The 24,316-nt window shown below is 38.8% G+C and overlaps 10 protein-coding genes and 1 non-coding gene across 11 annotated transcripts; 3 read left to right on the forward strand and 8 right to left on the reverse strand.

Moving 5' to 3' along the window:
- Positions 1-89: 89 nt before the first annotated feature.
- Positions 90-3,807, reverse strand: LOC17891213 (actin-related protein 5). Its single transcript, XM_006296979.2, has 11 exons — positions 3,622-3,807; positions 3,416-3,486; positions 3,007-3,131; positions 2,727-2,771; positions 2,525-2,627; positions 2,289-2,398; positions 2,028-2,137; positions 1,842-1,932; positions 1,310-1,753; positions 1,100-1,227; positions 90-1,010 (listed from the first exon to the last, which is right to left on the reverse strand). Exons 1-11 carry the CDS (start codon positions 3,768-3,770, stop codon positions 167-169), a joined length of 2,220 nt encoding a protein of 739 aa, XP_006297041.2. The 5' UTR covers positions 3,771-3,807; the 3' UTR covers positions 90-166.
- A 105-nt stretch (positions 3,808-3,912) lies between these two features.
- On the forward strand, positions 3,913-3,984 carry TRNAK-UUU. The gene has a single exon. It is a non-coding gene; the product is annotated as a tRNA-Lys (tRNA).
- A 183-nt stretch (positions 3,985-4,167) lies between these two features.
- Positions 4,168-5,707, forward strand: LOC17892053 (nascent polypeptide-associated complex subunit alpha-like protein 1). Its single transcript, XM_006298518.2, has 4 exons — positions 4,168-4,330; positions 4,581-4,665; positions 4,976-5,106; positions 5,200-5,707. Exons 1-4 carry the CDS (start codon positions 4,274-4,276, stop codon positions 5,536-5,538), a joined length of 612 nt encoding a protein of 203 aa, XP_006298580.1. The 5' UTR covers positions 4,168-4,273; the 3' UTR covers positions 5,539-5,707.
- An 824-nt stretch (positions 5,708-6,531) lies between these two features.
- Positions 6,532-8,107, reverse strand: LOC17893490 (protein ELC). Its single transcript, XM_006299246.2, has one exon. It carries the CDS (start codon positions 8,023-8,025, stop codon positions 6,829-6,831), a length of 1,197 nt encoding a protein of 398 aa, XP_006299308.1. The 5' UTR covers positions 8,026-8,107; the 3' UTR covers positions 6,532-6,828.
- Positions 8,108-8,295: 188 nt separating this feature from the next.
- Positions 8,296-9,237, reverse strand: LOC17892950. Its single transcript, XM_006300077.2, has one exon. The coding sequence runs from the start codon at positions 9,211-9,213 to the stop codon at positions 8,461-8,463; it is 753 nt and encodes a 250-aa protein (XP_006300139.1). The 5' UTR covers positions 9,214-9,237; the 3' UTR covers positions 8,296-8,460.
- Positions 9,238-10,877: 1,640 nt separating this feature from the next.
- Positions 10,878-11,561, reverse strand: LOC17892724. Its single transcript, XM_006298468.2, has one exon. The coding sequence runs from the start codon at positions 11,559-11,561 to the stop codon at positions 10,923-10,925; it is 639 nt and encodes a 212-aa protein (XP_006298530.1). The 3' UTR covers positions 10,878-10,922.
- Positions 11,562-12,390: 829 nt separating this feature from the next.
- LOC17891975 lies at positions 12,391-13,288 on the reverse strand. Its single transcript, XM_006299080.2, has one exon. It carries the CDS (start codon positions 13,272-13,274, stop codon positions 12,519-12,521), a length of 756 nt encoding a protein of 251 aa, XP_006299142.2. The 5' UTR covers positions 13,275-13,288; the 3' UTR covers positions 12,391-12,518.
- Positions 13,289-14,003: 715 nt separating this feature from the next.
- Positions 14,004-14,754, reverse strand: LOC17891130. The gene has a single exon (XM_006298456.2). It carries the CDS (start codon positions 14,752-14,754, stop codon positions 14,098-14,100), a length of 657 nt encoding a protein of 218 aa, XP_006298518.1. The 3' UTR covers positions 14,004-14,097.
- A 1,873-nt stretch (positions 14,755-16,627) lies between these two features.
- On the forward strand, positions 16,628-19,035 carry LOC17891965 (dr1-associated corepressor). The gene is made up of 6 exons (XM_006299954.2): positions 16,628-16,874; positions 17,442-17,514; positions 17,610-17,703; positions 18,032-18,166; positions 18,261-18,318; positions 18,404-19,035. The coding sequence occupies exons 1-6, from the start codon at positions 16,842-16,844 to the stop codon at positions 18,884-18,886; spliced, it is 876 nt and encodes a 291-aa protein (XP_006300016.1). The 5' UTR covers positions 16,628-16,841; the 3' UTR covers positions 18,887-19,035.
- LOC17891940 (cysteine proteinase inhibitor 6) lies at positions 19,009-20,550 on the reverse strand. The gene is made up of 4 exons (XM_023785810.1): positions 20,295-20,550; positions 19,805-20,015; positions 19,542-19,687; positions 19,009-19,268 (listed from the first exon to the last, which is right to left on the reverse strand). The coding sequence occupies exons 1-4, from the start codon at positions 20,508-20,510 to the stop codon at positions 19,131-19,133; spliced, it is 711 nt and encodes a 236-aa protein (XP_023641578.1). The 5' UTR covers positions 20,511-20,550; the 3' UTR covers positions 19,009-19,130.
- A 487-nt stretch (positions 20,551-21,037) lies between these two features.
- LOC17890892 (basic endochitinase B) lies at positions 21,038-22,596 on the reverse strand. Its single transcript, XM_006298076.2, has 2 exons — positions 22,126-22,596; positions 21,038-21,670 (listed from the first exon to the last, which is right to left on the reverse strand). Exons 1-2 carry the CDS (start codon positions 22,547-22,549, stop codon positions 21,123-21,125), a joined length of 972 nt encoding a protein of 323 aa, XP_006298138.1. The 5' UTR covers positions 22,550-22,596; the 3' UTR covers positions 21,038-21,122.
- Positions 22,597-24,316: the final 1,720 nt, after the last annotated feature.

Genomic DNA, 24,316 nt, shown 5'->3' on the forward strand with positions numbered 1-24,316 from the left:
GGGCTTTACTCTATGGAAATATGATAAAGTTCTTTTTTTCTTTCTATGATTTATAAAATTTTTGGTATTGTCCAAACAAATCTAAAACATAGGCAAACAGAGAGCTTAAGCTTAATCATATATGAAAAATCCACAATTAATCAAATCCTATAGCAAAAGGGAGGAATCACAACTTATTGTATCGAATTTGATATTTTCGAAGCCAATCTTCACCTTTCTCGTCGTAATCCATCTTAGTAAAGGCGCTTTTCAAGAAGTTCAAATCTGCAGCAAACGCAGATGCTCCACGCCATGCATCCAGCACTGGATCCATAGCTCGAACAACGTCTATGGGCGATCCGCACGGTCTTATCATCCTTACCCCGCATTCCAACCGCTCTTTCATCCCCGGAAGAAGGCTACATCCGCCTGTCATCAGTATCGAACTCGTTAACCTTTTCTCTAACTCTGTCTCCTCGTGTGGTAGCCTTCTGATCGATGCACCGACCATCTCATCTAAGCCTACTTGGTCAACGCCAATAAGGTTTGGATGAAACAGGATCTCAGGACATCGGAATCTTTCAATACCAATCACTATCTTGTAATCTTCCTCTGTTAATTGGCGTACCCGTGGCACATCCCCTGATGTCAGACTCTCACCCTCTACTTTCTGCACAAATGTTGGATCAATTTCCTGAAGTCTAGATGTTATACGAGCCAACTCAGCCTCATCTGAATCAGCTTGTTCATCATCATCGTCATTATCCTTGCTCATAAGCTTGTAGAGCTGCCAATCTTCATCTCTAGAACCAAATGTATCCTCGCCTTTCCCTCTATCAAAGGCTGCTGTTGTCAGCAGACGCATTCTCTCCCTCTGTGCAGCACTTAGTCGCTCGCCTCGTCCAACACCTCCAGACTTATTATTCCCGTTACTGGACCCATTTGTTTTCAGAAGTTTCTTCTGCCCAACTCTCTCTAACACTTCCTTGTACTGAGCTCGCATCTCCTCTAAGTAAAATTCTGGGTTCTCACTACAACCAGACGACAGATAAAAAACAAAAGAATTATTTAGGCTCCTTTTTTTCCGTTCTAACATTGACTAATGAATTGGTATACATACCGACGTCTTTCCTCCTCTACTTGATTTCTTCTCTCTTTTTCGAGTTCCTCCTCATTACGCTTCTGTCTAGCTCGTAGCCGGCCCTCTGTTGTGGTTTTAAGAAACATTTGCCTCTTCTTGTCCTTAAGCTGCAAACAGAAAATGAAAAATCATGAAAATTAACCCGACTCTCGCATAAGTTAAGGATTTCTCACAATTCTGGAAACAAACCTGCTCGGGAGTAAGCATATCATCGGGGACATTCATAAGAGGATATTTTTCATTATTAAGAGAATCATTGTTCTCTTCACTCTCAGCTGGTTCATTCTTCGGCTCACCCCTTGCTTTTCTAAGCGACTGTGTCACTTTCAAAATCGTAGATTCTAGCTCTCGTCTGGACGCATAACCGGTGTCTGACAAAAAGGTTGGAATATCATCCTCTTCAACCTGGTCAAGTTGTTTCACAAGGAACCGCAAGCTACTCAGTTCACTATCCATTTCATTTATCTTAGACAATCTCTTTGCTTCAGCCATTTCTCGCAGCCTTTGACCTTGTTTTTCTCTAATAGCTGCCTTCCTTGCAATCTCTTCTTCTGATGGAGGAACTTCGGTGGGAGGAGGTATCCATGGAAGCTGCCAATACCTTGTTTTCTCTTCAGCTTCTTTTGTTCCTTCCTGGTCAACATGATCATATACATTGAGTTTATTAGAGTCACAGACTGCCTAAAAAAAGGAAACGAAAGAAATGAATAAATTAACTTACCTGGAATAACCGAACTTCAGAAGCATAGTCCAGTGCGATATAACAGTGTTCCAATTTCAAATCTTCAGCCTTCTCCCATGTAAACCTAGACCTTTTGTGAAGTTGAACATGGCGAGAAAAACATATCAAATTTTGAAATGTGAGTAATTGCATTGTAAGATAGAGCCAATCAGTGGAAGCACTTACGAATGAAAAGGGTACTTCAGTGACAAAAGCTGCTTTAAATAATCAGTGACATGATAGCCACCAATGTTTGTTCGGCAGGATCCTTTATAAATAGGTTCTCCATCGACAAACTGATAACCAATGAAATCATGTACCAGATCAATAAGACATACAAGCATTATCAGACTAATGACTAAGTGATATCAGGGAAGCAATTGTTTCAAGACAGAAAATAAACAGGTTTGACACCAGCTTGCATTCACAGTAGTCATATATACATACTGGAATAGCGTGCGTTGTATTGTATCCAGGACAGAGAACAATTCCATCTTTTTTACAAATTCCATGTAGTTGATTGTACTTGTAGCTGAAAGCAGCATCCACTCCAAATGCTGTGACAACATGAGGGTTAATGAATTAATGAAAGCAATACACAAAAGGTTCCACAATTACCATCAAACATTTAGTTCAAGAAGACAATCAAATTGAAAAACCAAATAAATAACTCAGATTCATACCAACTGCAGGCACTCCATAAGTCTCAAATAGCAATTCTGCCATTTTGCTTCGAGATTGAACTGGGTTGCATGCACATTCAGTGATTAGGATCGGGTGATCAATCTGTACTGCCATCAAATGACGTTAAGTGAAGAGACAAATTTCTTACAAGAAGTACGATAAAACTCAAAAGCAAGATGAAAAAAAAGATCACGGACATACCCCTGATCCATTAGCACCCAAACGATCAAAGGCAAAGTCAAGAATCTAAAAAGCAGAAGAATCAATTAGACAAGTGCCATGGTTTCTTCAGTGATTGCATTATTTAATGAGCATAAACATCAAAGAAGTTGGAATACGAGATAAACAGTAACACAAGCCAACCCAAATCCAAAAATGGTAAAGAGCAGAAGCTCACAAAAAGAAACGATCAGAGCAAGAAAGTCCTGAAACAGAAGACCTTACAATTCGTTATTGAATAAAAGAGGTATAGAATCCTTACATATTCCATGGTCTCAAACTGAAAAACCACATTGCTATCAAAAGGTGAACGTGGTCCTGAGCGAGTGCAATCAAAGTACTTCATCATTGCAGGATCCATGTCGCCAACAATAGTAACCGTTTCACCTGTGCTAGAGAAAATACCAAATCATTACAGCATTACATGACATGAAGATAAACACCTAGATAAGAATCTAGAAGCAGAGCAAATTTTAAGCTAAATAAGATAAGGCATATTCATATATATATCACTCAATCACAGCCAAAATCTCACGCAGCTCAGCTCTAGTACTTTAAGACATATCTTTAGACTCGTTGGTAACTCGAGCAGCAATCCAGTAATTGAAGCAATCAAGAGGCAAACAAGCACGAAATACAGAAAATGTGGGAAAGTAGACATGAATAAAGACCTGTAGCTTTGTGGCGTGGTCTGTGCACGATATTGCGGAAAACAACACGAGGCTCAGTTTCTCCGGCCCACCTAAAGAGAATTTCAAAAAAAAAATTAACATGAACTGTATGTACCAATTGGGAGGAAGAGAATTACTAAACCACTAGAATCTGAAGTAAAAACTGAGTTAGCGATGAGAATTTTAGGGTTTATGGAAAAAAGTACCCGATACGGAAGTAAGAGGCGCCATTATCAATAACAATGGGGATCGAAGATGGATATGTATTGTAATCAGTCTGCCTACGTATCCTCGAAACGAACGGCATGCTTCCTCTTCCTACAGTGTTGAATTGGTCGCCGTCGTCGTCAGTCATCGACTGATTCGGCCACCTAGAGCCCCGGTGAGCGAAAGAAGAAGAAGAAGAAGACACATATGGAGCTCCCTGACGTGGAAATTATTAAACTTCAATGCCTATTTTTAAAATATATATATTATTAGAGATAACATAAACGTAAGCCGTCTTAGCTCAGTGGTAGAGCGCGTGGCTTTTAACCACGTGGCCGTGGGTTCGATCCCCACAGACGGCGATTTTGAGTTTCCTTCCTCATACATTTGTCTTTTTGCTGTTTTTGGAATAGTCCGACAAAACCTTTTCAACTGGCAAGCCCAACGGACAAGGTGTGTAATAATATCACCACATTCATACAGTAAGTTTTTGGGCCTTTTTTATTTTCCTTTTGCAATAATTAACTAACAACACTACTCCCAGTCGTCTTCTCCACCCTAACACAAATTACGTTTCTAGGGTTTTAGAGTTTCCGCACGGATCACGAATCACGAATCTCTCACTTCACTTTCAATAATAACACAAACATCATGACTACCGAAGAGAAAGAGATCCTCGCCGCCAAATTGGAGGAACAAAAGATCGATGTAATTGATATTTCTATTCTTACCTATCCATTAATCTCGGTTTATTTGTTCTTGTTTGTCTTACGACTGTCTGTGAATTGTTTAACTGAATTCTGATTCTTGATATGTTCTTGGTCAGTTTGTGATTTATTTCTTTTCTTTATGCTAATATTTGAGGGCTTATAAGACTTTGGATCTGAATTTATATTTATTTTTCTCCCATTTCTTCAATTATTTATTGACATAGCTTATGTCTTCTAATTTGTTGTAGCTCGATAAGCCTGAAGTTGAGGACGATGATGATAACGAAGACGATGACTCCGATGACGATGATAAGGATGATGACGAGGCTGAGGGTATGTCTTCTTGTTTTTGTTTCACTTTAAGCTTTGTACATTTCATTTATCAAATTTACTGGATGTTGGTATAGATCACAACAGCTTACGTCCTATTATCTCTTTTAGTTAAATTTGTAGGAATGATAATTATCGGGTAATTTTAGCGTTCAAACTTTGTTAAGATGAATCCATCTATAGAATGGGGTTCTTTGTTTTCATAGAATCTTTGCAGTGACTCGTGTTGGCTGTCATGTTTCTGGAACTAAACGTTATGATCTTTTTTGTTTTTTTTTGTTGATTAATTATTAAGCTGTGATTGATAAAACAGGAGCAGATGGAGAGGCAGGAGGTAAGTCAAAACAAAGCAGAAGCGAGAAGAAGAGTCGCAAAGCTATGCTGAAGCTCGGAATGAAACCCATCACTGGTGTTAGCCGAGTCACCGTCAAGAAGAGCAAGAATGTTGGTGTTTTCTCTTGGACCTTCAGTCAATCTTTATTCCGCTTACTCACTCACACATTCAGATGAATTGATCTACATTGCTTTTGAACACAGATCTTGTTTGTCATATCAAAACCTGATGTGTTCAAGAGCCCTGCATCAGACACATATGTGATCTTTGGAGAGGCCAAGATCGAGGATTTGAGCTCTCAACTCCAGTCGCAGGCGGCAGAGCAATTTAAGGCTCCAGATCTCAGCAACGTCATTTCAAAGGGTGAGTCCTCAAGCGCTGCAGTGGTTCAAGATGATGAGGAGGTTGATGACGAAGGTGTTGAGCCAAAGGACATTGAGTTGGTGATGACCCAAGCAGGAGTGTCTAAGCCAAGGGCTGTGAAGGCTCTCAAGGCTGCAGATGGAGATATTGTCTCTGCCATCATGGAGCTTACCACCTAAACCAAAATCTTTTCTACATAGACGTGGTTTAACTCGAGTTATATGCCAGAGATTGTCCAAAGTACTTTGGGAATTTGTGGTTTCAATGTTTCCTTGAAGAGATTTTCAATGTTGTATCATTATAAACCCCCATAAGTTATTGAAATTAAGTTTACCTTATATATTGAAATATCAAGTGTTTGCGTTTAAGTTTATGAGCTTTTGACAAACTACAATTCGCGGGTAAGTAAGATTTGTCCTATTTCATATTTGAGGGTTTATTGCTCTTGGAGTTGATGTTTCAAACGAAGTTGAAGGCTGATACTTCAGTCCTTGTCGGAGTGTCGACTCTAGTACGCCTATTAGCGTAATAGGCGAGTCTGCTTAATGAACAAAATCCACATGAGATATACCTTTCACTTAAACCAAAAGCACACTAAGCCCTTGCCTTGAAACTCTTTTAATCTCTCTCAAAATATGAAATGGAGGAAACAACCCCTGATACTTCTCGCGAGGAGTCAAGTTTTTATACATCTCAGCATTATGATTCGTTTTGTTAGAACTTTCCTTTGCTTAATCTGTTTGGTTTTAGTGTGTGTTGCGGAAACCACTGAGGTTAATTGACACATAAGCTGCACAAAGTGGAAAGTGCTAGAAGTGGCGGTTAATAGACTCAAAAGATTCAACAGGACCATTATTCTCAGAGACAGCTGCGATCAAGCCAATGTGTACTACCTAACTTCTCAAGGAAAGAGACTAAGGAGAGGCAAGGAAGAAGGAAGCTGTTTTATTTTTATTCAAAACAACAAAGGCACCCAAAGTTATGAGGAAGTAAGAGGATGTTGCTCAGTTGCAAGTAAGAGGAAGTAAAGTTTAATGGATTGAGACCTAATGGAGTAATGGATTCAATTCAGCAAGGTCTATTACATCTACTCTTTTGTTTCCTTCTGCATGATGAATAAACTAAACCAAGGAGAGTAGTCAAAAGTGTTCCAATACCAAGCAAGGTAGTAATAACATTCTCAAACCAATTAATTCATTAGATAATAATGTGTTCATCACAAAGACCCCCAAAAAAACATAAGTAGTCATAGATCACAAACAGAGAAAATTCTCAGGGAGGATCTATTCAAATCTGTATGTGCACAGAAGTGTAGGCGTGTATATATAGTCTATAGACATTTAATTCAATCTTAAAGAGGCAGCATCACACTATAGCCACAGAATTCTCCTCTCCTCAAAGATGTAGATCTCAGACTATATAAAAGCATTGTGACACAGCATCCCACAAACAAGACCACTATATTACATTCATGAATGTAACCTACCTGCGATCGCTGCAACCTGAGCCTCCATCTGTGCTGCCCTGACTTTAGAACCCGTGACTCGGTGGAAGAACTGTTCCCTTGACAGCAACCTCACATTCCTCAAATACTGATCAAACGGCAGAACTCCATCTTGAAACGACTTATCCAAGGAATATATAGTATCTTCTATGGCTAAATCCGAAGCAGTACAGACTAACTTTTGCTTAGATAAGGTATCACCACACTCAAAGGCAGTATCCACATCTATATCAACTAAGTTCTTGGTTTTGCCTTGGTTCTCTCTAACCCAAGAGTCTAGGATATCAGTATTCATGGAGATCACCTGTAATTGCTGTTCAAGTGTTTCTTTCTCCTCAACCATCTCCTTCAATCCTCTGCTGATCTCTTCATCTCTTCTTTTCAACACGGATTGCAAACTCAGTAACTCTTCTGCTTCAGCTTCTCTGGCTCTCCTCATCGAAACCAAATCGCTGTGTACCATCTCCACCATCTTATTAATCGCATTTCTCTTATAAACCTCCGCAGCAACATCCGACTGCTGCTGGTGGTGAACGTGCTGCACCTGCACTCTACCTCCTCCTCCGCCGTAAGGTGATGGCGGGAACGGTCTAGGCAACGACTGATCAGCCGAAGAAGGCCGTGTAAGAGAAGCATCATATCCCGTAGGAGGAGACGGAGGCGGCGGCTGAGGACGGCGTCGTGAGTAAAGAGGCGGATCACGAGCAAAAGCAGCGCTGAGTTCGGAGACGAGATCTACGAGATTGGAGCTAGGGTGAATCCAATTCTGAAGATAAGGAAGAGAGACGAGGCCAGAAGGAGTGACATGTGCGTGAGGTCGCTTGATAATCATATCGGCGGTGGGATTAACATAGACGCAAGGAGGATGACGAGGATAAGACTCGAGGAGCCAGATGATGACAGGGATGTTATAGGTGACTCCATGGAAAGGCATAGGGATCGTACCATCTGCTTGCAGGAGATTGACGGAGCGGCCATCGTTGTGCATAAACGATGCCGTCTTAGGCTCTAAGGAAGGGTACGAAGAGATTAGGTTTAGTAGATGTTGCCGGATCAACCATTTTGCAGACTCTTCGTAGGGGACAGAAGATGGGCCGCGCTGAGAGAGCGCGGAGGAGAGGAACTGCTGAATCTGCTGCGGATTCGTCGGCGAAGGAACCATCGGAGTTAAACGGTGTCGGCGGTGGAAGTCCAAATCGAAGATGACGACGGCATTAAAGGGGAGGAGATTTGATTTTAGAAGAAGAAGCAATGTTACACGCGTCTTTAAGAGCTATTTACTCTTTTGCCCTTAGGCCGATTCTTTCGTTTTTCCATAATTCGACTCTTGCATAATGTGATATTAAAAAGTGTTAATTAGGATCCGAAATGTTCAACACCCAAAAAATTAAAAACTGAACTAAACCGTAAAACATAATGGGAAGATCAAATATTGTGATAAACGAAAGAGTTATGGAATTAACGAGAGAAGCAAAAACAGTTTATTTTTCTCACATGCTTAGAAAAAGAAGTTTCAAACCACAGGTCAACGAAAAAACATAGAAAAGATTCAAGCGCAAGCTACAATTGATTCATTTGGGTATAGTACTTTTTATTTTCAAGCTTCCCAAAGACGAGCCCAAACGCCAAGAAGATGGCAAACGTAAGCATCCAACGACGCCTGAAGAATCTGATCGTGGTCAAGGTTAAAAACAGCCCAATCACTCATGCTTATCTCCGGATCTAGCCTCACTCCTTGATAACCCATACATTCCTCGACAATCTCTTCAAATGAACAACCCCTCATGCTCCTTCCCCAGGAATCATTCACGTACCGCCTTATGTCGACAAGTTCTCCGATCTCCAACTGGTGACAAGATTGAGCCAGCTTCCCTGCATCTTGACCATTCCATACGCCTACGAACGTGGTTTCTGGATCCGTCAGGAAACTCCGTAGACTGTTGGGGACTTGGTCACAGTAACCTAGCTGGATGATGATACATCTGTTTCCCACGCATAACTGGAGAACATCCGCTGGATTATCGGAGTAGTATCCACCAGCTGGCGGAGGAGGATCGGCGCAGTAATCACCCGGAGGAGGTTCGGTGTAGTAATCACCCGGAGGAGAATCTGCGTAATAATCACCCGGCGGAGGATCGGAGTAATAAGTAAACGGTGTCCACTGGACGCCGACTCCAACGACGAGAGGGTGAGGGGAGAAACGGTTGTTGAAGAGGACGTCGCGAATCCATCGACTGATGACGGAAGAATCCGGTGTCACGGTGACAATGAACTCGTTTCCAAAGAAATCGACCGAGTGCTCTTGGTGAGTGCGGTAACATGCGACGGTTCTGATCGTCGGAGCTGCCATCGAGTTCTCTCCTTTTGGATTTTTTTCTCTGGTTTGAGAGGAGTCAGTGAGTGAGTGAGGGAGGATGAAAGAAGAAAAGAAAAGAGAAGCGGTTTCTTTTTTATTTTTCTCGCTATCGTCCAAGGCTGCTATGTTCTGTTACACAGTGCTTTTTAGTCTTCGTAGTTCGTACGTACACGAGATATTTCCACCGTTTGATCTTTTGTACAGCTGAAATCGGACGGTCTAGAATTGTGATGCATGTCTGTCACATCATCAAGAATACACACCAAATAGGCAAATAGCAAAATAATTATTACTGAATATCTTGTCTCCAAAAAAATTAGTTATGATTTGTTAAGAAAGATTTTGATATGGAAATTTAAAATCAAGGTTAATATTCATTTTTTGATTCGTCTGGTAAAAATTTAGTTTACCTTTTTCTTAGTTTGATACAAAAATATTAGCATATCCGACTATCCCTACTATAGTAAAAGAGAAGTACAAAAGTTTTTTGGGTCGGGTTTTTTTAAAAAATTAACCCGAAATTTTTCAATTGGATCTTACTAAAAATTTAAAGATATTAAATATCAGTTTCCATATATATTATTTCGAAATCTACCAAATTAAACCATCAATATCGTTTTGGAAAGTACATTAATCTTAATTTGTTTAAGGAAAAATACATTAATGTATGATTTTGTATATTGGTTTAACAAATTAACCTAAAAATCAGAAATATAAATTAAATATAAAATATTTATCAAATTATCCATAATATTTCAAAACAAAATGTTCCTTAAATATCTTATATTAATATTTAGATGTATAGTTTTCTCCTATATTAACTATGATCTTCACACCAATTACGGGATAATTCATTTTCAACCATCTTTAATATATTTATTTGGCAATAGTTTCGAATTTCTGGCTTGATTATAAAGCTAATCTTTTTTTCAACGCTAACCTAACTCTAAGAAAATATTATCTATATAAATAAGTTTCTGCTACCAGAAAATTGTAACATAAACACAGATTTTACATTTTAACACGATAAGAAATAAGAAATCATTGGCTCTTTATTTGTTTATTCTAGAGATTTGCAATTTTACAAAACTGCATGAAAGGTCCAAGTTAAAATCATGTATTTATGATTATGCGGTATACCGCGGGTCAATCCCTAAACTTTAAAAATGATTCATAGTATAATATTTATACATGTATATATGTCACATATTGTTCTAAAATTAACAATCTAACTAAAATCATACAATTTAAATAATTTTGAACATATTCGAAACCAACACAAAAAGTACAATCTAAAAATGATAGAATTTAATTAATAATCATAATAAAGTAAAGCAAACACAAATAAATTATTCCGCAACGTACAAAGGATTACAAACCCGGTAATTTTCCCCCGTGCTATAGCGCGGGTCCGAATCTAGTGTTTTCGTAAGAATATAGGACGTAATCCTAGCTATTCTCATAGATTAACTCAGATTTTAAATCAACACTATATGGGATAAATAACTCAGATTAATCCATCCATTTTCTAACCATTCTCCTAATTTGTTTTTTTTTCCTAATTACACATGGAAAGATATGAACAACCGTCTTGAAGAAGAAAAAGAGGAAAAATTCAACGAGTGGAAAGAAAAGAACAGTTTCTTGTCACTCACATTAACAAAAAAGAAAGATTCAAAAGCTTGCAACATAGACATGTTTTCTCAAAGCTGCCAAAGACGATACTTAACACCGAGCTTGTAACAAACGTAAACATCTAACGACGCCTGAAGAATCTGACGGTGACAAAGGTCGTAAGCACTCCAATCGCTCATACTTACCTGTCGATCTAGCCTCACCCCTCGATAACCCAAACATTCCTCAACAATCACCTCGAACGAACAACCCCTCAAGCTCCACCTTCCTGTGGAATCTACAACGTACTTCCTCAAATCCAAAAGCTCACCGATCTCTAACTGATGCTTAGATTCCTCTAGCTTTCTCGCGTCTTGGCTGTTCCACACGCCGACGAACGTCGTTTCTGGATCCGCGAGGAAACTGTAAAGGATATTGGGAACGCGGTTACAGTGAGAGAGCTGGATGATGATACATCGATAACCCACGCATAGCTGCAGAGTATCCGCCGGAGGATCGTATTGATAACCAGACGGTGTCCACTGAACGCCGACTCCGACGACGAGAGGGTGAGAGGATGAGCGCTGGCGAAGGAGAACGTCGTGGATCCATTGGCCGATGACGGAGGGATCCGGCGTCACGGTGACGATGAACTCGTCTCCGAAGAAATCGACAAGATACTTTTCCTGAGTAGCGTAACTAGCGATGTTTCCGATTCTTGGAGCCATTGATTTTGTGTTAACTTTCTTTTAAGTAGAGAGATTAGAAAAAAGAAATCGATTCTGCTGCTCTCTCTTAATAACTAGTCGGAGGAGGGTACTTAAATATCGTAGTAGGGTTCTCTTTGGTGTCGTACTCAGCGTTGTTATTATCACCGTTGATCTTTGTGAAAATAGATGCAATTAAAGCTGGACGGTTCAGATGCATGTAGCCATGGCTAGCTTTTCACGTCATCGGGTCCCTGTGTGTGACGTCGTGCATAGTGTTTGTGACACGTTCAGCCATAACCCAACCCTAGATAATTACTTATTTGAATTAATTATTTTATAAAATTTTGAATTAAAGGGAATAATTTCAGATCAAGATAGTTAATGTTAATAATGGTCATTACTGTTAATAATTAATTAAAATTAATTTAGTAATATCTTAACTCAACTTAGCCATATCCCTGTTCTGGTTCGTGGGATGAGAAAATCGGAAAACATTTGTATGATTGTAGACTTGTAGCCGTGTAGAAGGTTGGGGATGTTAAATTTAAAAGAGTGGTGCTGTTGTCAATCGTTCGGTTCTTGCTTGGACTACAGTGAAATAAATTGCTTTGTTCAGAGTTACAACTTACGATAGACAAATAAAATTTACCTTCGCTTATGTGTTTCGAATGTTTTTGATTGGAACAAGACGATTTAATAAATGTAACATAGCATTGCACCATGACATGACATATTTAGTATGCTTTTTTTTTTGGTACGTTCTGTGTGTTCTTTTTGTCTCATATCAAATGCCAACAAAATTAATCAACACGCTCGTAAATTATCTCACCAATTTTGAAAGCAAATAAATTTTGTAAATTTTGTTCCTATAATCATGCAAGCAAATAAACATAAACAAAATGTTACGATTGGAAAACAATGTCTTCTCACTCAGAAAACAAAAGAAAGACGGTTTGCAACATTGAAAACGTTTACTCAAACTTCCCACAGATGGTCAAGAACACCAAGCTTGAAACTGCAATAAGCATCTATGGACGCCTGAAAAATCTGATCGTAGCTCAGGTTCTCAACACTCCAGTTGCTCCTGCTTACCTCCGAATCCAGCCCCAAACCTTGGTAACCCAAATTTTCCTCAACAATCACCCCAAACGAACAACCCTTGAGGCACTTCCTTCCTCTCGAATCCACAACGTGCTCGATCAATTCCAAAAGCCTCACAATCTCCAACTGATGTCTAGATCCCTTTAGCTTTTTCGCATCTTGATAATTCCTAACACCGACAAACGTGTTATCTGGATCCGCGAGGAAACGACGGAGGACCAACGGAACGCGGTGACAGTGAGAGAGCTGGATGATGATACATCGATTACCAACGCATAGCTGCAGAGTATCCGCCTCTGCATTCGAGCGATAACGAACCGGTGGGGAATTCGAGCGATAACGAACCGGTGGCGAATCGGAGCAATAACTATCCGGTGGTGAATCGGAGCGATAACTAACCGGTGGGGAATCGGAGCGATAACTAACGAAAGGTGTCCACTGAACACCGACTCCAACAAGGAGAGGGTGAGAGGAGCGGCGGCTGCTGAAGAGGACGTCGTGGACCCATTGGCCGATGACCGAGGGATCCGCCGTCACGGTGACGTTGAACACATCTCCGAATAAATCGACAGAGAACCTTTGCTGAGTAGCGTAACTTCCGATGGTTCTGATCGTCGGAGTCGGAGCCATTGATTTTGCATTTACTTTCCTGAAGGAGAGATTGTAAATAAAAACGATTCTGCTATCTGTTTGGCATATGCGCAGCAGCAGGCTAAAGAACTTATATTGCGTCACTGATTCTCTTTAGTGTCGTACTCAATGTTATTATCACCGTTGATCTTTTTAAAAATAGATGCAATTTAAATTTGAACGGTTGAGACGCATGTAGCCAGGGCTAGAGTAGACGTCGTGCATACTGTTTGTGACGACGCGTTCAGCTTAACCCAACCCTATAAAAAGTTTTATTTATTTGAATTCAAAAATAATTTTATAAAGATCTCAAATTTTGAATTGATGAAGGAGAATCATTTCAGATAATGCTATAGTTGATTATAAGCATCATCCTAAATCTAAGCTTATGATTCAAATACGCAACTTAGCCATATCCTTGATCTGGTTCGTGGTTAAATCTAGTTCCATCGGAACAGAATTATATAGATGTGGGCGTATACATATTTTAAATTTATAAGACATGTTTTTGTTAATTATTCGGTTCTTTCTTATATTATAGTGAGAGATGGAAATAACATTTATTTTCGTCTATGTTATCATGAAGTCTCGAAAAAGAGTACAAGACGACGATTCAAATGTACCACATCTTTGCAGAATTGCAGGTCAGGAACGAACATCAAAAAGAACAAAAAAGTACCACAGCATTGCACCATGTCATAGAACACGCAAATCAGACATATACCATAACATTTCTGAAGTTTAAATTTTTTAAAAAAATTAGAAGACGTTCATTGATAAAAACAGTGAAGAACAACTTAATCAAATCACAAGATTAGCGACTTTACATGCATTTGATATTTTGCAGCTCCCAAAGACGTTCCTCAACAGCGAGCTTGAAGCAAACACACGACTCAATGGACGCCTGAAGTACCTGATCATGGCTGAGGATGTAAACTCCCCAATCACTCATACAAATCGCCGGATCCAACCTCACTCCCGCGCGACCCAAACGCTCCTTCACGATCTGTTCAAACGAACAAAGCCGCATCATAGCCCCTCTCGAATCTTTCACGTACAGCCTTAAGTCCAGAATCTCCCTGATCTCCACCCTATGGCTACATCCCGCGAGCTTTTTCTGGTCTTGGCCGTTCCAAACGCCGACGAAAGTCGTTTTGGGATCGGCAAGGAAAGTGCGGAGGACTTTGGGGAGACGGTAACTGTGACCTAGTTGGATGATCAGACAGCGACTACCGACGCATAGCTGGAGAGTTTCCGGTGGAGGATCTGGATCGGAACTATCCGGTGTCCACTGAACGCCGACTCCGACGACGAGAGGATGCACTGAGTGATTACGGTTGTAGGAGCGGACGCTACGAATCCAGCGGCGGATTACGGTGGCAGTCGGCGTAACGGTGACGATCAAGTCTTCTCCGTAGAAATCGATCAAGTGTTTTTGGTGAGTACGGAAACTTCCGATGGTTCTGATCGTCGGAGCCATTGATCTTTCTACTTCACCTTCAGTGAGTGTGAGAGAGAAAAGAGGTTTCATTTTCTTGTTATAGGGGTCTGTTTTTGTTTCTTATTAAAATCACCGTTGATCAAGTGTAAAGTTAAAATCGACGGTCGAGGATTAAGATGCATGCATTGTCACATTGTCAGGACTCAGGCCTATATGTACGCAAAAATATTCACTATCGCTCTGAATTTGGATTTTGATTTTATCCATAAAGATTTCATGTAAATGAGAAAATGAAAATTTTATTCAATTTTTTTTTTTTTTGTAATTGAAATGTATAAGATTAGTATATACTGTATTCGAGGGGATTAAACTAGGTAGATAAGTAAAATAATAATATTTTAAAAATCGTTTTAATTTCAAACAAAAATAGGCTAAGCATCTTTCTCCGATTAAACGGGATTAGATCATTAGTTTATAAACAACTAGTCAGTTGCTCGCGCTACGCGCGGGAATTTTATTACTTTGTTTATGAGTAATTGATTCGTGTTTTATTTCGTACTTATTTTCTCCACTACAACATATTTTTACTTTCTATCTCATGTTGTGTTTGTATAGAAAATCTATTTTATTTTAGTTTCGATAGTAGTTGAGAAATTAAGTGTCTATAGTATAAATCGATGTGTAAGCATAAACAGAAGTGTTATGGAGAGTTGTAGAAAAAATGTGTTATTAAAGCTCCCACCAAATATAGATCTAGATGATGTTAATATTGTGGGTCCTTTTAATATGTTGGTCCAAAAGTTGAGAATCTTTTTTGGATTTCGCGCGGATTGTTGTATTTTGTATTTATTGATTTGGCGATCTATTGTTTATTATCTATTTATTTTGGTTTGTTATGTTTTTGTTTGTTATTTTTATTTGTTATTTTTTTGTTATATTTGTTATTTGTTATTGTTATTTAACATACATATTAGTATAATCTACTTTATACTAATTTAACATATTTATTTTTTTTTTTAACACCAACATATTTATTTTATTATAATTATTATTTGAAAGGACTTTTCATTTTTTTTTTTGAAAAAACTTGTTTACATGTGTATACATCTTTAACTTAAATGATAAAATGATATAAATAAATTATTAAAATTAAATAGTAAAAGGATGTGGATGATGTTTGAAAGGACTTTTCGTGTTTCTTTTTTAAAAACTTGTTTACATGTGTATAAATATTTAGATTAAAGTATAAATTAATATAAATAAATTATTAAAATTAAATAATAAAATGATGTGGATGATGATTAGGATGATGAGGTGGCTTAAGGAGAAGAGAGCAAAGTTAACTTTATATATATAGATACTTTTTTTAACTTAATGATGTATAAACAGTACTTATCTCACAAAATTTTGTTTGGATGTATACGACTATACGCCACTTGGATTTTTTATTTATTTATAAACTTAGACCCTTTGGGTATATACATAATCAGTTATGTTATTACCTAAAAACCAACTCAAAGACAAATAAATCTAAAAAAAGTATATGAGCCTATTTATGTACCAACAAAGTTACAACTTACAAGGATGCATTATCCTTAAGAAAAAGAAACCAAAAAAAAAAAAAAAGAGAGAGAGAAAGAAATGAAGAAGATTACAGAATTACAGAATTAAGCCTGTCAAGAGAAGACGTATACAATCAAGTAATAGAGAGACACGTGTATGGTTAGATGTTGTTGAACAATCCGATTAGTCTCAGTCTTCAGAGTATTTTTATGATCCACCGTGTATTTTTATAAACTTAATTAATAAATGATAACCATGTCGTGTCGTCGACCAGCTTTTTTAGTTTTATTTTCCTTTTGACCCAAAATAATTTCTTTTATATATTTAAATATATTTTTTAATTGTTATTTTTCCATCGCACGGAGATTTGTAACAAAGAAACCGCCGTCGCCGGATCTGGTAGTGAGCGTATCCATGGAGTAGATGAAGAAATACTTTCCGATCTTATAATCGAGTTTGTGTATATAAGATTCACCCTCACTTTTTGATTTCAAGGGTCGGTGTTCCTTTTTTTTTTTTGGGTGGTTTTTGCGTTTTCTAATTTTCGACGGTGTCTCAATACCATGAGGAAGAAGCTCGATACTCGCTTCCCAGCTGTAAGTTTTTCTTCTCAAATTGAAGTCGAAAATTGCTTGATCTGTTGGTTCTCTGGATCGAATTTTTCCAGCACTTTTCGGGCTTTTGCTTCCATGACGAATTTTTAACATTTGGTATCCCATTTCTGGCGAATTGGTTCAATTTCTCCCATCGACTCCGTTGTTATACAGCTTTAGGGATATGTATTGTCAAGATCCGCTGTGGAATTTTTTCTGTATGAATTCGAGAATTCTAGCTATTGGTGGGTGGATTGCATAGGTTAGATAGTAATGGTTGAAGCTGGGCTGTTAAGCTTCCTTTTTTGTTAGCTGGATTTTGTGCAGATGATGAGTTCATAAGTTATATATTGTTGATGATGGTTTATCTTGTTCGAGCTTAGGGCTGAAATATACTTGATAGTCATTCTCAGATTTTGACTTCCATTTGATTGTTAATGTCTTGGTGTTTAAACATTATGATTGATGATTATACAGAGTGCGCTTGGTGTTGTTTCTCATTTTTACCATTTGCTTTACATTATGTTGGTTGGCTTTTTTCTTCATTTGATGCGTATACACAATTTTCAGGCTCGTATTAAAAAGATTATGCAAGCTGATGAAGATGTTGGCAAGATAGCTTTGGCAGTGCCTGTCTTAGTCTGTGAGTCATCTTGTAATTGTTGACTTCAGTTTCAAAGCAATTGTTTGTTGGAATTTTATAACCTTTTGGCTTAACATCATGTCCTATTATTACAGCAAAATCTTTGGAATTGTTCTTGCAAGACCTTTGTGATCGTACATATGAGATTACCCTGGAAAGAGGAGCCAAGACCGTCAGCTCTTTGCACCTGTAAGCAAACTATTGATTAACCTTTATTTTTGCTAACATCTTCGTTGCCTAAGGAACATGTTTAGTTGAATGCATTGTTAAATTCTAGAGCTTTCAGATGTCGTAACTATTGATATTGTGGTTTAAAACTTAACATGATGTTGTTAAGCGGAAGAGCTTCCAACTCATAGGCTCTATTTTGACTGCGTCCAACACCGAGAGGATGTTGTTTGATGTTACAGAACTTTATACCACAAATTTGGTATAAAGTTCATTTTAGCTCTCTTCATACTACTTTTGTGATACTACTACTGCATCCACGTTTATCAAAGTGTCTTGCTGTTTACAGAAAACATTGCGTGGAAAGGTATAACGTGTTTGATTTTCTGAGGGAAGTTGTGAGTAAGGTGCCTGACTATGGCCATTCGCAAGGGCAAGGCCATGGTGATGTTACCATGGATGATCGCAGCATCTCCAAGAGAAGGTTAGGTCTCTATGTTTGATATTTCGGTTTTTTATGTCCCAGTTATTTATTGATAGTCTGCGTCAAGCTGATGTGAGATGGTTTATCAATACAGGAAGCCCATCAGTGACGAAGTGAATGACAGCGACGAGGAATATAAGAAAAGCAAAACGGTGAGCTCTTGCTTCATCATTTATATAGTGTATTTCCAGCTCCTTAGATTTATTGAACTTATTGATATGGTGGAAATCACTGCAGCAAGAGATGGGGAATGCTAAGCCCAGTGGCAGAGGTGGTAGAGGAAGAGGGCGAGGAAGAGGTCGTGGTGGACGAGCTGCAAGAGCAGCTGAAAGGGAGGGTCTCAACCGCGAGATGGAACTAGAAACTGCCATGGCTGAACAGCCACCTCCAGAAGACAGTATTGGGATGCATGTATCAGAGTCATCACCACAAGAGAATGAGAAGAAAGATGTTGATGGCTCAGCAGCATCAAACGAAGACACCAAGCAACACCTTCAAAGTCCAAAAGAAGGCATTGAATTTGATCTCAACTCTGAATCTCTTGACCTAAACGAGACCAAATTGGCACCACCCACAGGCACAACCACAAGCGTAGCCACGGCCCCAGAGGAATACTCGGGCTGGCCTATGATGGATATTGGCAAATTGGATCCAGCACAGCTCGCCAGTCTGGGTAAGAGGATAGACGAGGATGAAGAAGATTATGACGAAGAAGGCTAAGGCAGCACCATAGGATATATAGAGTAGCAGCGTTTAGCGGTTTGTTTTAGAAAATGCTTATCCTGTCGTCAAAATCTTCTTCCTTGCTTCCATTTATTGTATGAATCAAAGATTGTATGCGCTTTATGAAACTTAATTTATTCTCCTGATATGTTATTTTAAGGTTTTATGGTTTACATCAGAATTTAAAATATCTTACAGAGTTATTTAAAACACTCGTAAGTACATACACAGAGGAAATGGACTAGTCATGGTGTTGCTCCATGTGGTTGAGATGAAGATCACCTTCGTGGTTCTTGTGGACTTCCACCTTGAACTTTTCCTCTTTGTCTCCCCTCTTCAACTTCAAAAGCATGTTGAATTTTGCAGCCTCGCCAGTTACCTGCAGTCAATGTTTTTTCAACTAAGTTCAATAATATCGCAACCACTACGACTCAGGCTCTAGTCTCATAGCAAGGAGAACCAATATGTTACATAAAGGCTTTGCTACTTTTAAATGCCAATATGATTTCTCTTACACTTATTTCGTCTCTTTACAAGAATTTTAAGATGAATTCTAGCAAAACGTGTAGTCAAATACTGACAAGTTTCCAATTGAAATCAAAGAGTAAAACTTGTGGAGTTAAGGGTGAAGATGAATGAAACAAAGCCATACCTCAGCGCTAGCATGCACAACCTCCTTAAGTTCGTAGGGGAACAAGGAGTTAGACCTCTGCTGGATGGTCTTGACAGCATGCTCAGCAACGTGCAGCACTTCAGGATCATCTCCGGGAACTTCCCTCGATCCCGATCCATGTTCATCTGATCCATGATTCCAAAAATTCATGATCAAACTCTTTATCAGCCACAATCTCTGCTTTTTAATATTATTTATCTATCTCGTGACATTACAATGCCCTTATCAGTAACTAGTCATACCTTTCTTGCAGCCAAGATCAGAGGGGGTAATGGCACTGGCAGGCTTGAACTCCTGTAACTCCTTGAAGTTCAACCAAGGCTTCACCCACACTTTTGCTTCGTAAAGCTTCTTCTGCCCAGCCTCGAGAATCTCCAGAGTGAGGTGATGCAGTGTTCCGGCCACAACTTGTTCTTTGGCCTTCACCACTCTCGCAAACTCAAGAAGTGCATTCTAGGAAGGTGAAAACACAGATCAAACCCAAAACGTCATCCCAAAAACTCAATCAACCAATCAATCCCACAACGTAAACGAAATCATCGCCCAGAATATAACACTATCAAAGATCTACTGGTAACTGAAATCGAGATCAAGAGATAAATTCGTTCAAAATTACTCAAATCACGCTCTGGATCAAGGCTATAAATAGCATAAAACACACACACACACACACACACATATCGAGACGAGACGAAGATGTAAAAAATTGAAAGATGGTGAGAGATTAAGAACCTCTTTCTTGTTATGCTCATCAACAGCGAAACGAGCGAGGCTCTCGACCTCACCACTGTTCTGATTAGCAGGGACATCGCGAACGCCGCCGAGTAAAGCCATGTCGCCGTTACAAAAGCCTAACTCACTGGCGATCAGAGGGGAAATGAAGAGGGAGAGAGAGAAAACGATGACGAAGAAGAAGAAGAAGAATGAGAAACGGCTTTTCATCATCATTCACACCTTTATTTGGTTCGGTGCTCTGTATTTTTAGATATTTTCGTTTCAGTCGTCGAAATGTCAATTCGTTTTTACGGTAAATTCGCCGTGTACCGGATTATTACGTTCAATCGGTTTGATGCTGGTTTAGTTGGTACTGTGTTAATCAGGTTCAATTATTCATTCTCTGTGAAAATATTTTTTCACTACTGTAATAGAAAAAGCAGTAATTTGATTGGAGGACCATTGAAACATATGTAAGAAAAGAGTATTGACTGGAGTCTTAGATTGGTTTGATTCGGCCTCAATCGGTGGTTAAGTCATACCAACTAGTAGCTTTTACATTCGAAAAAATTGATGCTGAAGAGTGGAGATAGCGGCACGTTATACGAAACGTGTCGGCACAGTCCGCACAGAAATCGTCAAACACCTTTGCTTGTAATCGAAGCATTCATACCCTATAGATACACCTTTTGGCAATGCAATCTCATCTAGCAGAGCCCATTTAAAGGCCCACACGTAAACACGATTGCAACAACATCATGTTAAATGAGTAACTTCTTGGAAAGAGTTTTATTTCTATGATATTTATTCGTATTGGATACAAAGCTTGCACCATTATATCATTAATCATATAGCAGCGTCTAGGAGGCCGTTAATAAAGGACCTCTGGTTGTAACAATCAAGATTACCACCAGGGTTTACCCCAAATATGTTACAGTACCTCTGATAAAACCCTATACGATCCGCGACTCTCCCGTCTTGACCACGTCCGCACTCCAATCCACCGTTGATGATGTTCGTAATCACTCCATAACCGGGTAATCTCCCGGCGGCACGGTCCGCATCTGACGGCTGCCATTGGCCGGCGATAACTGCGTGGCATGACGGTTTGGGAGGCTGAGCAGTCATCCAGAACCAGATCGCAGCTTTGAAAGCGATCACTGCGTCGTTGGCTACGAGGTCAGGGTTGTTGAGTAAGTCAACTCCTATAGCTCTCCCGCATTGACCGTAATTGTAGTTCCACGTCAGCTGCATCGGTCCTCGTCCGTAGTAGCGTTTGTCTCGTGCGCATGGCCATGCGGCACTCGGTTCACAGTAGTTTGAAGGAGGATCCCGTTCTTGCTTGAAACAGTAGCCCCATGCATATGGTCCGTCCGGTGCTGTAGGCCACCCACCTGCCCATGTAAACCATCCGTTTCATCAATAAATCACACTTGCATTATTTAAGTTTATTATTTGGAAATTGGAATATTCGTAATTAAGTTACTTGGTTGTTTATTTGTGTTTATGTGTAGATCTTTTCTAGATGAATCCATAGTTTTCTATAATTTATATAATGTTTTAATCGTAAACGCAAACATCTGTTCTAACACCAAAACATTTTTATTTACATTTAGCGTTTTCATTTGGTTTTTTTTCTTTCTTTCAAATATATTAATTTTTGAATTAAAACCTATAGTTTTCTAGTTTGTTGTATGTCAACTTGGATCCAAAACTCTTTCTAGACAAAACAAAACAAACAAAAAATACAAATTCTGAGGTTTGACTATAATATAAACACCGAAAAATAGCTAGCAATTGTGCTTTGAAACAATATATGTCTTAAACTTTTAATCAGTATATATATTACCTGTGGTTTCGTGGGACGTCTGGCCGAAGAAGGCGGCGACCTCCTTCTTTCTTGCGGCTATGTCTCCGGTGGTGCCGAAGCCAGGGAAGGACTTAGCAGCGCTGATAAAGGCGTCGTAAGTATAGAAACCTTTTGCAAGACAGGCAGCGGCGTTCCTATGCTTAAGCATATCTTCGAACTGAGATCTTGAAATGATGCCCGAAAGATCGCCGGTGGGGCCAGGAGGAGTACCGCCGGGAGTGCACTGGCTTTGGCAGCCAGGCACCTTACAATAAGGTTCAGTGTTACCGCACCATCCGAACTCGCTGCAGCATAGACCGTTGGGGCAGAGTGCTCCTCCGGCTTGACGACCACATTGCTCGGCTGTGGAAAATGATAAGATGAGTGAGCATATGATCAGAAAGAGAAAAATATTAGTCTTCATGTTTTGCTCAAAAGTTTAATGAGAGTTTTTGTAGGCATGTATATATATAGTGGTACACAAAATTCAATGTATGTGTGTTATATTAATAAATCACATCAAATTTCTATTTTTCTCTCATAGTTTATACTCCGTGGAGTATGGCTATGGGCAACAAAATAGTATTTGGTAGGTTTGTTTCTTTATATAATTATTTTCCTTTGCCGCCAACATGTTGTTAAATGTTGATTTGTTTTTGGGAATGTTTATAGCTACAAGTAAATGATGATGACTTTTCTATGCTGAAAAATTTGTACTAAATCTGGTAGAAAAGATTACCAATTTTAGAAGACCAAAAGCTATATAGGAAGTTCACTCTTTTTGAATTTTTGCATGTTCTTTAGATAAGTGGAACAATCCAAATAAATTACGTTTTTATATATATGATACTACTAACACACATCAATAATCGAGTACGTGGGAGTTTGAGCCGTCCGAAAACACATTAATAGCACTGGAGTTGCGGACTAACCGATGATCTGAGATCTGTACTTATAATCCACACACACACTCAGACTCAGGGTTTGGTTTGGTTTAAAGGCAGATATAGATAGCAAGAGGTGCAAGAATAGTCAAAAACTACGTATAACGTGGAGACAAGGAAATAGACGTGTCTTAATATTTAACTATGAATGAAAATGAACGTTGACAAAAACGAAAAGTTTAACTTTAGTTAATTGGTTGATTAAAAAAAAAAACTTTAGTTGATTATGAATATGAGCGGCTGGTTCACTCTATCATCTTTAATCCAAAAATATATAGAGACTTCGTCGCTTCGATATACATAATGAATTGCACAAAGTAACGTATAGTATTAATTAGGCTATCAGCCCGTTAATGTTATAATGACTAGAGACCAAATCGTGGAAATGTTTAATATCCCATTCAATTCATCATGACACATGACTTTATCTCTATCTCTTGCTATTCTAATGTTTTATCCAAAGTACGTGTCGTGTTTACAAACCATGAAAAATCCAAAATCTCGACGAAACCTGCGTGCAGCTCTTCTTATATATACGGCTAACTACGTGCTAATCTAATCTCTTTCCATTTATATATGTAACAACACTTACACGTTAAGTACGTTGACCGAGTCTCTAATCTCCATATATATATATCAGTACTAGTGGGCTGCGTTGCAGTCACTTTCGGGTAAAATAATAGAGCATGGAAAAAACTGCAATATGCTACTAATTTGACTTTTAATTATTCCTAGTTAATGAAATAACGAAGAACCAAAACGAGGCAGTTTCACATGCATTAAGTGATCATCCTACAAAATTATATCAAGATGAAACAACCTTCCTTCAAGCTAGCTACAAACACTTTATGTCCCTCCTTCCAACAATTATAACCAACAAGTCTGATCAGGCCACGGCTTGTAATTTCATGCACATGCAAAGACAACTTGAACCACCTCCAATAGTGAATGATTTAATTATTTGTTACGTACCTACTTATTATTGACCAAGTTGTAATATAATTATGAATGACTTAGGTATAATATATTCAATTTGATTTGCTGTCTATATTCTAGAAACCTGTGTTATCCAAAGAGCAATCTATACTTTTCTTACTCCCGTCAATATCCGGAATAGATAGATTATCTGTTGAGATCTATCAATGAAGTCGTGCTTTTCTTAATTTATACAGTATTCATGTTTCACAACACATAATCATTTTATCCCTTTTGACATATGGAGTTGGATTGGTGTTTTCAACTAGCTA

This window comes from Capsella rubella, unplaced genomic scaffold (assembly GCF_000375325.1).
Source record: "Capsella rubella cultivar Monte Gargano unplaced genomic scaffold, Caprub1_0 scaffold_3, whole genome shotgun sequence".
NCBI lineage: Eukaryota > Viridiplantae > Streptophyta > Magnoliopsida > Brassicales > Brassicaceae > Capsella > Capsella rubella.